The following is a 12,588-nucleotide window of genomic DNA, read 5'->3' as shown; positions in this document are numbered from 1 at the left end:
GTTTTATATAAAATATTGATATTTTAGAATTTTGAAATATGACTAATCTTTGCCCAAAGTATGGAAAAAAAAACGTGTTTTGGAAAGGTAACGCAAAAAAAAAAAAAACAGCCACATTCACGCACGAATTTCGTGCGTGAAAGGGCCAAAGTGAAATTTTGCACTTTGTCCCCTCACGCGAAATTCGGCGCGAATACTATTAAATTTTTTTTTTTTTGCACTAGTTTGGTACAACTTTTTATTTTTTGTGCTACTTAAGTCGCGGACTCCCACTAAATACCTTGTAGGCTGTGTACTTCTCATAGAGCAAAATAATCGACAGATGAACTGCAAGGAAACAACTTATATATCAACTTCTACAACAGTCTAACTTTGTGGCGGCTATTTTGAATAAAAATGGTTAGGATTAGATTTATTCGATAGCCCCTCAGGCCCGTACCTTGCTGACTTGCCACATTAGAAGACCCTATTAGAACACAGACCACCATCCAACAATTCTATGACAAATAGGTAAATAATCATTCTAACACCTGCTATTAAATATTAGTCATTATCGTAAAAGCTATTAACGTTTAATTATTTTCTTGACATAGAAAAAGTTTTTGATAAAAATACCTCAAATTAAAACACGAAAATTTGCGCATTTTGAGTAGACCTAGTCCGCATTTTATTCACATTAAAGCATCACTATTTTTTTTTAATCACTTCTAAATACTCCATCCGGATAAAAAAGAGTGTCCACTTGAACTTTTTTTTTTGTTATAAAAAAGAGTGTCAACTTATCAAATCAAGAAAGAATTAACATTTTTCAGATTTGCCCCTATTAAGTGTTGTATGATCAAATCCCAATACCTATTTAATTAGGGTCAGTTTAGTCAAATTACCTACTTTAGTCTAGGAGTTAGTATTTTCTTAAAGGGTGTGCAAATGGCTAAATGGACACTCTTTTTTATCTAGAGGGAATAGTAACTAAAATTCATAGTAAGCACGAAAACAGACAATCCAACCTAATTCTTACAACAATCGAAAAAATTGCACTTTTGCTCTCCAACGGGCTGGTCTTTAATTTTTGCCTTTACCAATCAAACTTATTTCTATCAAGACATGAGTTGTGAAATATTATAATGCAAAAATATAAATTTATGCCCGACGAAAAGGGGAGAAATAATTTTTTAGCCCTTTAATTTTTTTTTTTTTAAATTTTAAGTCTTTTTTACAAGATATCTTTAATTTTTTACACATAAAAATTCTGAAAAATTTATTTTCTTCTATTAAAATGGTAATAGGGCAAGAAATCTTATTTTCTCGTGAAAAAGTTGTTTGCCTTGCGGGACAAAAATTAAAGACCAGCACAAAACAGGGACAAAAATGTCAATGACCCTACACAATTCCAATCAATTAGCCCCATCCAAGACACAATTCTGAGGTTGGGCCCAAACCCAATAGGAGTAGTAGCAAAGACTTGTTCTTCCCGTAACTCCCACATGCTTTGATCTTTGAACTTGAAGAATCTGAGCTCTCCTCCTTTGAACTCCCATCATGTCTGACCACCACCATCACCACCATCATTACCGCCCCAACCGTCTTTCTCTACCACCACGCACAACCATCCCTATAACCACCCCCACCCCAACCACCTCAAGAACCCCTTTATACCCTCCTTTCACTCCAACACCAACTCCATCCAAACACAGAACTTCCACATATTTCCCCACAACCAAATCAGCAAAAACATCATCTTTGCCATTTCTCTTCACTCTTCTCTTCTCACTTCGTTCTTTATACTCTCTTCTCCCTTTCCTTCGTTCTTCCCCTTCTTCTTTCTCTCTTTTCCCTTTCTCTTTTCTTGTTTCTCTCCTCTCTTTCCTTCTCACTTTCTCTTTCTCTTTTTATCACAAAAATAAACATGGGTTTGGGTTTGGGTTTTTCTCCTTCAAAAGATCTCAGTACAAGCTTTTATTAGCTAAATCTTTTCTTCTTTCTGTAGTCTTTCTTATCAGATTTCAAGCACTACGTTATTGTGGGGCTGCTGCAATGATTCTAGCTGAGGTTTCTGGTAATATAGCTGCCCGGTTTGTCTCTGAAGGAAAAAGGAACGATCTTTTTAACCGATCAGCTAAGATTTGTGGGTTTATTGCTATGTTTATTGGGTTAGTGTTGTTATCTGTTAGTTGGGATAAAATTGAATGTTTCCCTTTATCTTATGTTAATGTTTATGAAATGGGGTTTTCGTTGCTTCCTAGGTATAGTTGTATTAGGATTTGGCCAATGTTGTTACCGTTTCTTTCGGGTTTTTTGGGGTGTTATGAGAGTAGTTCTATGAATTGGGTTAGTTTAAGGGAGATGGGTAAGAAGAAAGTTAGGTTGGTGTCTTTGTTTTTTACAACTGTAATGTTATTTGTACCTGCTGTTATAAGTATGTTTGTGTTTGAAGCAGACGGGGATAGTATATCTATTTCGAATCTCGGTTGGCCTTTAGTGAATACTGTAGTTTTTGGTGTGCTTTTGAGTGAGAATTTTACTGCTGAGAAGCCGGTTTCGTCTAAGGATTTACAAAAAGAGTATCTTGTGACTTATGTATGTACTGTTGTATTGGAATTGTTTTATTTTCCTGAGCTTTCGCTTTGGGGATTGTTGATATGTGGATTGTTGCTCTGGATTTCTGTAAGGAATTTGGATCCTGTTGACCCTAATTATCTCGAGTTGGGGTTGGAACCGTCGGATTGGTTTACGACTTCAGTTATGAAACCTCTCCGGCATATCTTGGGTGAGAGGAAGTCACGGAAGATTGCGCTTTTCCTTTTGATAAACACGGCTTACATGGTTGTGGAATTTGCTGCTGGTTTTATGAGTAATAGCCTTGGGTTAATATCAGATGCTTGTCATATGCTGTTTGATTGCGCAGCTCTAGCTATTGGATTATATGCATCATACATATCACGGTTGCCAGCAAATGGTCAGTTTAATTATGGTCGTGGAAGATTTGAGATTCTTTCTGGGTATGCAAATGCGGTTTTGTTAGTCCTTGTGGGAGCGTTAATTGTGCTTGAATCATTTGAGAGAATATTAGACCCTCAGGAGGTTTCCACTAACAGTCTATTGTCAGTGTCTGTTGGAGGGCTACTTGTTAATATTGTGGGTTTGATCTTCTTTCACGAGGAACATCATCATGCCCATGGCGGATCATGTTCACATTCCCATTCGCATTCTCATTCCCACTCCAAGTCCCATATGGATCGCCACAACGACCAACATCACCATGATCATGGTGGTCATCATGATCATCATTTGCATCACCATAATCATCATTTACATGACCATGATCATGGTGGTAACCAGATACAACAGGAACAAATCAGTATTGTCCATGAATGCCATGAATCATGTTCTAGTCATGCTGGTCATGGACATCACGCCGACAATAAAAACCAAAGCAACAAAGAAAAAGAATGGAATGAAAATAACACTCCTCATTCTCATGACCATAACCATGGGCATCATCATCATGATGGTGCTGACCAACATTGTTCTCATGATCATAAACATGTTACTACAGACAAGGTTGTCACTGAGAAACATCACAGCCAACACCGCCACATTGATCATAACATGGAAGGCATCTTTTTGCATGTTCTGGCTGACACCTTGGGTAGTGTTGGGGTGGTAATTTCAACGCTCTTAATAAAGTACAAGGGATGGCTAGTTGCTGATCCTGCCTGCTCAATTTTTATCTCTGTACTGATTATATCTTCAGTAATCCCATTGCTAAGGAATTCAGCAGAAATTTTACTGCAAAGAGTTCCAAGGGCTCACGAACATGATTTGATGGAAGCTGTAAATGATGTTATGAAGATAAAAGGTTTATCTGGGATACAAAAGCTGCATGTTTGGAGCTTCACGAACACAGATGTTATTGGGACCCTCCATCTTCTCGTTTCAAGCGAGAGTGAGAAGTTATCTGCAAAGACACAAGTATCTGAAATATTACATCATGCTGGGATCAAGGATTTGACAATGCAAGTAGAATGCATCCAAAGTAGTTAGTCAAATTGGAGGCTTTGACCAATTACTAGAAGTGCTTAGTGTGTGTGTTCAACTGTATCAAATGGAGATCCCTTGAGACATGAGGTGATGTACAGTCTGTTGAGTAAGTTATATATATATATATTTTTTTTTCAAAAATTTTTGTTGAAACTTTTAAATTTTCTAACGTATATTCAATTTCTGTCCTGGACCCCCTTAGAGGGTTTGAGCCCAGTTGAAGCCTGGTCTTGCTGTTTTCTGATACTTTATAGTATAATTAACTAAGCTGAAAGGAAATGTTGAAATGCCCTATCTGATGTGCCGCTGCGTGTCGGAAAATCTAGCCGTTTCCATGTTGAATGATTAATGAACGCATTGGGAAAATAACCTTATACTCCAGGTGATTGAAAACTGGTACTTGACCCGTTTGCCATTTCAGTTTCCGTATTTCTTTGTGCTAGACATTTTTTTTTCTTTTTCCCTCATTTTTGTATTTGTTTCCTATCTTCTTCTGTTTACTGGTTTGTAATGCTACATAAGCTAAACGAGAACAAGGAATCAAATCATATTTGATATTCTAGCTTGCAGCCATGTTTGAGCGATCTAAGCAAAAATAGCCACCATGCAGGGACTCTGTACATTGTAAGAGACACATATTTGGTGAGATCCTACTTTTAAATTAATCTGGGATAATTTTTTGTATCTACCCCTCCTAGACCTAGACACCCTTCAGATTCTGTGTGTATAATGATATTAATCTTTTGGTCCCCTTTCCATTAAACATGGTAATTTTACAATAAGCTTACGTTAAGTAATAATCCTCAACTTGAGTGGATTTCATACTTGACAATGGCTTCTTTTGGCCTGTTTTTGAATAGACATAATAAAAAATATGATGTAAAACGTTTTCGTTTATTTGGGCTTGGTGGTTAGATTAATCCATCCAGTTTTATGGTGGTGGAAGATAGCAGATACTCTGTAAATTTTAAGTATGGTTCGGTAGAGCAATTCATCTAGTTTTGTGCTGGTGAAAGATAACATATACACGATAATTAGTGCACTGCGTGCACTAGCTAATTCAGGTGTTAATTATTGTTAGAACATTCTAAAAATAAAATGTTCTCACATTTCGTTCTAATTGAATTCTTTATATTATCAGTATATTAAATTAAATCTTTGTTATCCTTAGATAGTATATTGTTACTACTGCTATAAAAGTCTGCTATCGCAATGAGAAGCTAAGTGCGCCTCCGCAATTCTCCTCTCCCTGGGGCTCAATAAACTTCCGGAACAAAACATCTACTACTCCTACTACAGCCCCATTTGCATGTATGCCGTCGTAGTCCGAACTGCACTATGCCTTTGATGTTGATGATTTTCAAGATCTCAATTTTGAACTAAGCGCAAAGTGCTAAGAAACTTGAAAAGGGATTTGTATTTTTTTTTAAAAAAAAAACATCAAAAGTGCATCATAAGGTCGTAAATATTTTTTTAAAGAAAAGGTAGCCTATTCACACAACATAGAAATTAAATTCACAGTTCAAACAGTTCTTTTTGCTGTTAACTCATGAATAAGCTCATTTAACGCTTGCCGTGATGATCCACCTTCTTTGACTGAATTAATGGCTGCTTCACCAATCTCCTTCACCTTCGTCCTTGCTTCTTTACCTTTATCTCCTTCCATCAACTCCCTTATCGGCTTTTCCAGACCTTCACACTTCACCAACCCTCTCACTGACCCATCGCACGTCTCAACCCTCAGCCCAATCTTGATTTCCTCCACCACCATTCTTGCATTCAGGTGTTGATCTGCCATCATCGGCCATACCAGCATAGGCACCTTCGCGCATATGCTCTCTATCACCGAGTTCCAACCGCAGTGGCTTAGAAAACCTCGAACGCACCCATGGCTCAATATTTCTCTTTGATCGACCCACTCTGTCACCACCAGTCCCCTGTTTTTCACTCTGTTTTCAAACCTGTCATCGACTTCAGCTATGCTTTTCCTGACTACCCACAAAAAGTTCACTTCGGATTTCTCCAACCCAACTGTAATTTCCTTGTATTGTTCAATAGATATTTCCGTTTGGGTCCCGAATGCCATGTATAAAACTGGCTTCCCCTGTTCTAGCATATCATCAAGCCATTTGATGTATGCTGGTTTCTCTAACCATTCCTGTCGTGGTTTTTGTGGCTTGGTTTCTGCACAAAAGGGTCCAACGCACCATGCTCTAGGACTACATTGTTATTAAAGTAGTCTACATAAAGAGATTCGAGCTCGTAAAAGCTATTCACAATTAGACCATAGCTTTTACAGGTCGCCATGGCTTCCTCCATGGCGAAATCGAAAAAGCGACCCTTTGGTTCACGCTCTCTGAAGGGTGAACTAAAGTCATTCCTAGTGAGCTTAATCCAGGGGAAGTCAGGGACTGTGAACATTTCATCATCAGACAATTCTGTTCGAAGGAGATCACCTGAGGAACGCATTAAGGACAAGGAAAAGGTGGTCATTCCAAAATAGGCGAATCTTGGGATACCCAACTTGTTTGCAGAGTCTAAAGTCCAGGGAAGGAAGCTATCAGTGATCATGAAAGTAACTGGTGGAAGAGACGATAAGGCTTGTTCGAAATCAGGTTTCATGGATTTGGTAGCGGAGGCAAAGGGAAGAAAAAGGGACATGGATGGAAGTTTATCAGTACTTTCAACACCTGGAGAAATTCCTTGTATGTTTCGAGGAAATGGGATGTCGATGATATTGATGTTGGTGTCCGAAAGGGACTCGGAGAAAAAAGGAAGGTTTGCCGGAGTAGTGAAGATGGTGACGGAAACTTTCTGGCGGAGAAGGAGACGAGCAAGGTCAAAGATGGGGATCATATGGCCTTTGGACATGAAAGGGAACAGAACAACGTGAGAAGAAGCCATTTTTCTAAGCTCTTCTTCTGTTGTTCGTTTGATATATTCATAGTTCCAATCTATATATATGTATTACCTACTAGTAGTAAGTACTCCCTCCGTCTCAATTTATACGAGGGTTGATATATTTGGGGAGTCAAACAACTCTTTCTTTGACTACTATTTCAAACATAGATTCTTTGAGTATTTTATAATGAGATTTGCATATTTGAAAACTACGTAAAAAGTACTATGCCTGCATAATTAATGTAATTCATAATATACGAAGAGAATTAGAGAAAATCGTAGTAAAAAAAAAAAAAAAAAAAAAAAAAGAGATGTTTGACCCCCAAATACGTCAACCCTCATATAAATTGGGACAAAGGGAGTACTGCTTATTTTTTTCGACTGTTGTTATTGTAGGTGGTGTTCGGTCAGGTACTTGGTTAAGCCGAGACATTATATCAACTATATGCTTATCACGATTACAAACAATTATAAACATGACTGAAATTTCCCAATCTAATAAACTAATAATCCTACAGATCACAAGAATCGATACATGAGTGTCTTTTTGCTAGTTATTGTAAAAAATGTACCATGTGCAACTTATATTTGTTATTGAAAAAGGATAGGAGAAGCTTTGAATGCATATTTTATTTCCTTGATGATTCAGACAAGGAGACTCACCTCCATACACGATTAAATACAATAAGTACCAGTAGACGTCAAACTATAGTATAAAAAGGATTAGGTGCAATTGAAAACTACCGAAACAAATAAAATTTCAGCGGTGGTTACAGCTAAATCACGATATTCAGATTTCCTACTGGATCGATCAAGCAACAATATGTTGCTTCTTTGAACACCAATACTAAGTTGGAGCAAAGATTTTAATAGCAAAAGCTTCTTGTTGAGGCAAGAAATCAGATTTTTCCTCAACTTAATCAGCAAACCGAGCTCTAAGAGCTTGTTTGAGATTATATAATGCTTTGTGTAATAATCGACAAATATGATGTGGAAATTTAGGATCTACAAAGCTATTTGGTTGTCTTTTTTGACCTCAAGCTACCATGAAAAAAAGACATTTTTGACATCATGCTACTGTAGAGACCTTAAAATTAATCTTATTTCAATGAAAATTTGTAGAAATTTAAAGTTATTTGCATCTTAAATTTGCTTGATCCTTAAAATGTAAAAAATCACAAGAAAAGGTTGCGCTGTTAGCTCTAGTCAAATTTACATTTTTTTTTGAATTCTAACATGACAAGAAGAGCATCTAGGAGTAATATTAGTTGTTTTTTTTAATTAAAAAAAGTAAGGAACGAATGAAGATAAAAGTGAGAGAGTTTTAAGTGAATAGCCTTACTTTCTAACGCTTCAGTAACTTAGTTATAGTTGTCGGAAATTTTCGATGTGTTTTGATTCATTTGAGAATTTTCTTCTTTCGGCAGAACATTTGTAGATTTAGTGTGTTTGTGCAAACTTAAATGCCCTTTCAACAAAAAATTATTTAGTTTATTTTGGAACATAAACATTTTTGTAATCCAATGTCTCTTGGTTCTGATTTTTTTTAATTATAAATGAAACAGAGTAGGTTGGAAGTTCCAATCGTGTTGACTTTTTTCGCTAATTGCTTAGAAAAATCAACAATATTAGTCTAATAGTGCAACGAATTCTGTAAAAGCAATAATAGAAGGATTTGAAATTGGTCTTTTACCATCATAGTAATTTTACGATAAGCTGCATGAAGTATTACCGCTCATATAAAATATATTTTACACGTGGCACGACAATGGCTTCTGTTGGCTAGTTTCTGAATAGAAATAGTAAAGCACATGATGTAAAATTGGTCCTAATAATTTTTAAGATTTCCTGATTATTCAGCTTCGTATAACTAAAGATGTCAAAGAGCTAATATAAAGCCTCTAACTTACCTAACATCGGTAGCTCTTCCAAATGTTTAGCATTCACTACAAGAACATGAAATTAGCTACGGCATTTGTCGGTAATCCCTAGCTAATCCGTCGCTAAATAGCCACATAGCTCCTCGCTAATTAGATTTTCTTATAATCGTCCGCTAATGTATTAAATGATATTAGCATGGAATTTTGCTGTTTAGCTACGAAATTTTATCGGTCGCTAATTCCATGTTTTCTTGTAGTGATATTTTGTGGCACCTGCTAAATACATCTTCTGATCAGAGCTTGTGTTTGGAACGAAATCTGACCTTGTCGTTAGTTGGAGGACTCAAGTTATATAGTACTCTTTACACTAATAGCATGTTATTTGTCATTTTCAGAGGTTAATCAATGTTTTGTCCTACAGAGTAGACAATAATTGCTTTTATATATAACAATGTTGTAATTCTTTTTACATGTCAGTAGAGAATTAAAAAGAATACTCCATTGTTTACATGTTGGTATCATAGTATGTATATAACTCAAACTCTTCTTTGAAGAGGGGGGTTGTTGGCGGGGATGGAGGGGGTTGCAAAAGGGTCATGTGAGTATCAACTACTTTTTATTTTCATTTAAAAAAAGAAAAGAATACAAAGCTTTCCAATACTATTCTTGCATTTAACACAAATTTCTTCCTGGAATCATCAAGTGAAGTTATGTTTCCGTCAACTTAAATGTTGAAATTTGAAGAAAAGAAACATTGAATCCACAACATAGGAAATCAATTGCGAGAATGGGAATATCAGTAGTCAAGTTAGTCGGCTGTTTGAATATTTACCTTATTGGTGTGGTTTGATTCTCCATCTTGCAATCTCCTCCTTAATTTCTTCTCCCCCTATATATAATAAAGTTCTAAACAAGAAAAAAAATCCTCTGGGTGGTTAGCCTATCCATCCAATTTCGTGACGGAGGAAGACATTATTTTTAAAGAAAATTAAAATAAATTGTTTATCTCACCTCTCTTTCAAATTAAATTTTTTACACTATCGGTATATACATAAACGAAATCTTGTTATGCTTTTATAGATTGAACTAGCTAGGTTCATTTATTACTAACAATGTATAAAGTAATAGTATATAAAAAGATTTGATAGTGTAAAAACAAAAGAGTATATTCCAAGAAATTAGTCTAAACGTTAAATATTATTTCTACTTATTCAGTCTACTGATTATTACAATATATGTTGAAATTTTCAAAATAGAATAAAGTTCTTGCATGACATCTTTCATTCAGAAACGCCAAAAATCATCACTGTGGGTAGGCCTCAATAATAGAGAGCCAAGAAGGAATTTCAATGATATTGTAACGCGAGAATCCAGCTTGTTTCAACAATTTGTTCCACCCATCTTCACTCCTTTCTTTGCCACCACTGCTGTGTGCTATCATAACCAGATCAAATATGAATCCCAAATCGTCAAATAAGCCATCACCCTCTGGCTTCAACACTGCATCAACTATGATCACTTTTCCAGTTTGCACTGGTATCACCTTTCGACAGTTCTTCAAGATCTTCACACAATCTTCGTCTCCCCAATCATGCATTATCCACTGCGTATATTACATTAAAATAATTACGGTAACTACTATGTTTTTGTTATCATGGAACGAAATTAGCAAAAGTATATATTTTAAAAGGCCTTTTAGTAAGATATAAACAGTTTTTTGTTAAAGACAACTATTGGGTTGATCAAGGTGGCATGATCAATGGCAGATCCATATTGATGAGTTTGATAGGTGCTCGAGCACCCATTGATCCCAATTTGAACTGTATGACATATATTACACATAAATTGATGAGCACCTATATATTACGTAGAAAGGCTGCTGCTGATTGAAGAAAAAGGGTTGGTGTAGTGAGTTGGCATGTCAAATGGGTGGAGTTGATGGAGGAAGGACAAATTTGAGCATTTTTATAACATTAAGGTATATATGAATCGATAGTACAACATTAAAGGTATATATGGACCAATAGTATACCAGATGGCAATATTAAATCTTTTTCAATAGTAGAGGAACACATACGGCCCTATTCCCTAAAATGAGCTGGAAGAAGTAATAAAATTTGCTATGATAACATTTTTACCTTGACAAAGACAGCATCAGCAGGTGGGATAGCCTGAAACATGTCACCCCCAACATGAGAAACACCCTCATATTTTTGAGCTATTGAAACAACATGAGGCAAATCAAAATTTGTCCCCTTGATATGAGGATATGCCTTGACAATTTCAGATATAGCAGCCCCTGTCCCTCCACCTACATCAACAAGTGATGTAATGGACTTAAACCCATCTTTATAACCTGTAAGTATTGCCTTCATTGTGCTTTTTGTCACTGAATTCATCCCATTGTTGAAAATCCCATTCAATTCTGCATCTTTTGAAGCCATCTCAAAAATTTCAGACCCATGAGCTTTCTTGAATGCAATTCCACCTTCTTTCACGCAGCTGCTGAAATAATGCCATGGGGCCATGAGAATTGGGTTGTTTTAGAGCAGGAATATTGGTGCCATACTTAGCTCTGTGTCATGTAATAGCCATCTTGAGATAGGGGTTAGTCCATAGAGGGTATCTTCGCCCTGAGATCAATTCAGAAGCACTTACTTGTTACTCTACTTCGTTAATTTATTTAAACCGATGTAATTGAGTACGGAATATCTTTTTTTTCTTTTTAAAAATGAAACTTATCTTCTTAAACATGCTATATCATGTGTGGGGCTACAAAACCTTTGAAACTTAATGGGAGATAGTAATCCCTCTGTTTCTATTTATGTAACTCCTATAATTTTCTGCAAATGATTAGCATGACAAGTAAACAGGGACAGAGGGAGGAAGATAAAATACGCGCTCTAGGAAGTTTACCTGAGAGATAGCAGCAGTGAAGATTTTTCGACGGACTAGGAGTCTCATGATACGAGAAAGATAACTTATATCTGGAGATGAAGAGTCAATATTAGTGGCTATTTGTGACAAATTAATAGGGTGGCCATGAGAATGAATAATATCAGCAATACGAAGCTCTACAGCGCATTTGATGGCCATGGAATCCGCGAAAGCAAACATGTATTTATATAGTTGTGCTTGGCCTTGTAGCATAGCTGCTTCATTCATGGAATCAATTTCACCCATTTTGCTTAATTCTTTACTCACTAAAAGTTTGTTGAGAGGATTGAAGCTGTTATATAACATGATTTAGCTCAACAATGGTGTGGTGTCTTATATACTATATTAGTGAGTAACAGGGTTAGACTCTATTATTGTGGTATGTCTTGTCATCGGGGGCGGAACCAGGTATAGTCAAGGGGGTTCATCCGAACTGTCTTCAGCAAAAAATTACACTGTTTATACATGGTTAATATTTTTTTATTTATATTTTGTAGATGTTGAACCCTCTTTGACTTCTTCGTGTATTCACTTCTACATATTTTGAACCCCTAGTGAAAATCCTAACTCAACCAGAGCTTGTCATGATGATCCTTAGGTAGGGTTCATCCTACATAAAAGGCTTGAGCCTATTTTGCCAAAAGACTTGCCTGATAAATGATCTTAGGGATGAAGGAAAAATTTGTGGAGGATAAATTTTGAATTATTTTCCCTTCTCTCTTTTTGCCTTCGAGGCTACGATTAGCTTGTCAATCAATAAATAGAAAATCAATTCTTCATTCAAGTAAACACCAACAGATAGAGAAAGAATGAGAGAGATATCACCGAC

At 36.2% G+C, this 12,588-nt stretch overlaps 1 protein-coding gene and 3 pseudogenes across 1 annotated transcript; 1 reads left to right on the top strand and 3 right to left on the bottom strand.

Annotated features, from left to right (window-relative positions):
- LOC132047598 (polygalacturonase-like) overlaps nt 1–303 on the bottom strand; it is a 3,641-nt pseudogene extending 3,338 nt beyond the window's left edge.
- A 1,121-nt stretch (nt 304–1,424) lies between these two features.
- Nucleotides 1,425–4,263, top strand: LOC132037812 (uncharacterized). Its single transcript, XM_059428448.1, has one exon. It carries the CDS (start codon nt 1,540–1,542, stop codon nt 4,042–4,044), a length of 2,505 nt encoding a protein of 834 aa, XP_059284431.1. The 5' UTR covers nt 1,425–1,539; the 3' UTR covers nt 4,045–4,263.
- Nucleotides 4,264–5,435: 1,172 nt separating this feature from the next.
- On the bottom strand, nt 5,436–6,960 carry LOC132037822 (UDP-glycosyltransferase 90A1-like; annotated as a pseudogene).
- A 3,002-nt stretch (nt 6,961–9,962) lies between these two features.
- LOC132037809 ((R,S)-reticuline 7-O-methyltransferase-like) lies at nt 9,963–12,155 on the bottom strand (annotated as a pseudogene).
- Between the last annotated feature and the right edge of the window lie 433 nt (nt 12,156–12,588).

This window comes from Lycium ferocissimum, chromosome 2, assembly GCF_029784015.1.
Source record: "Lycium ferocissimum isolate CSIRO_LF1 chromosome 2, AGI_CSIRO_Lferr_CH_V1, whole genome shotgun sequence".
NCBI classification, from domain to species: Eukaryota; Viridiplantae; Streptophyta; class Magnoliopsida; order Solanales; family Solanaceae; genus Lycium; species Lycium ferocissimum.
Note: the sequence above shows the minus strand (reverse complement) of the source record. Positions and strands in the feature narration are given on the sequence as shown.

Coding starts and splice junctions, on each gene's coding strand:
- LOC132037812 (XM_059428448.1), top strand. CDS start 1,540: ATGTCTGACCACCACCATCACCACCATCATTACCGCCCCAACCGTCTT.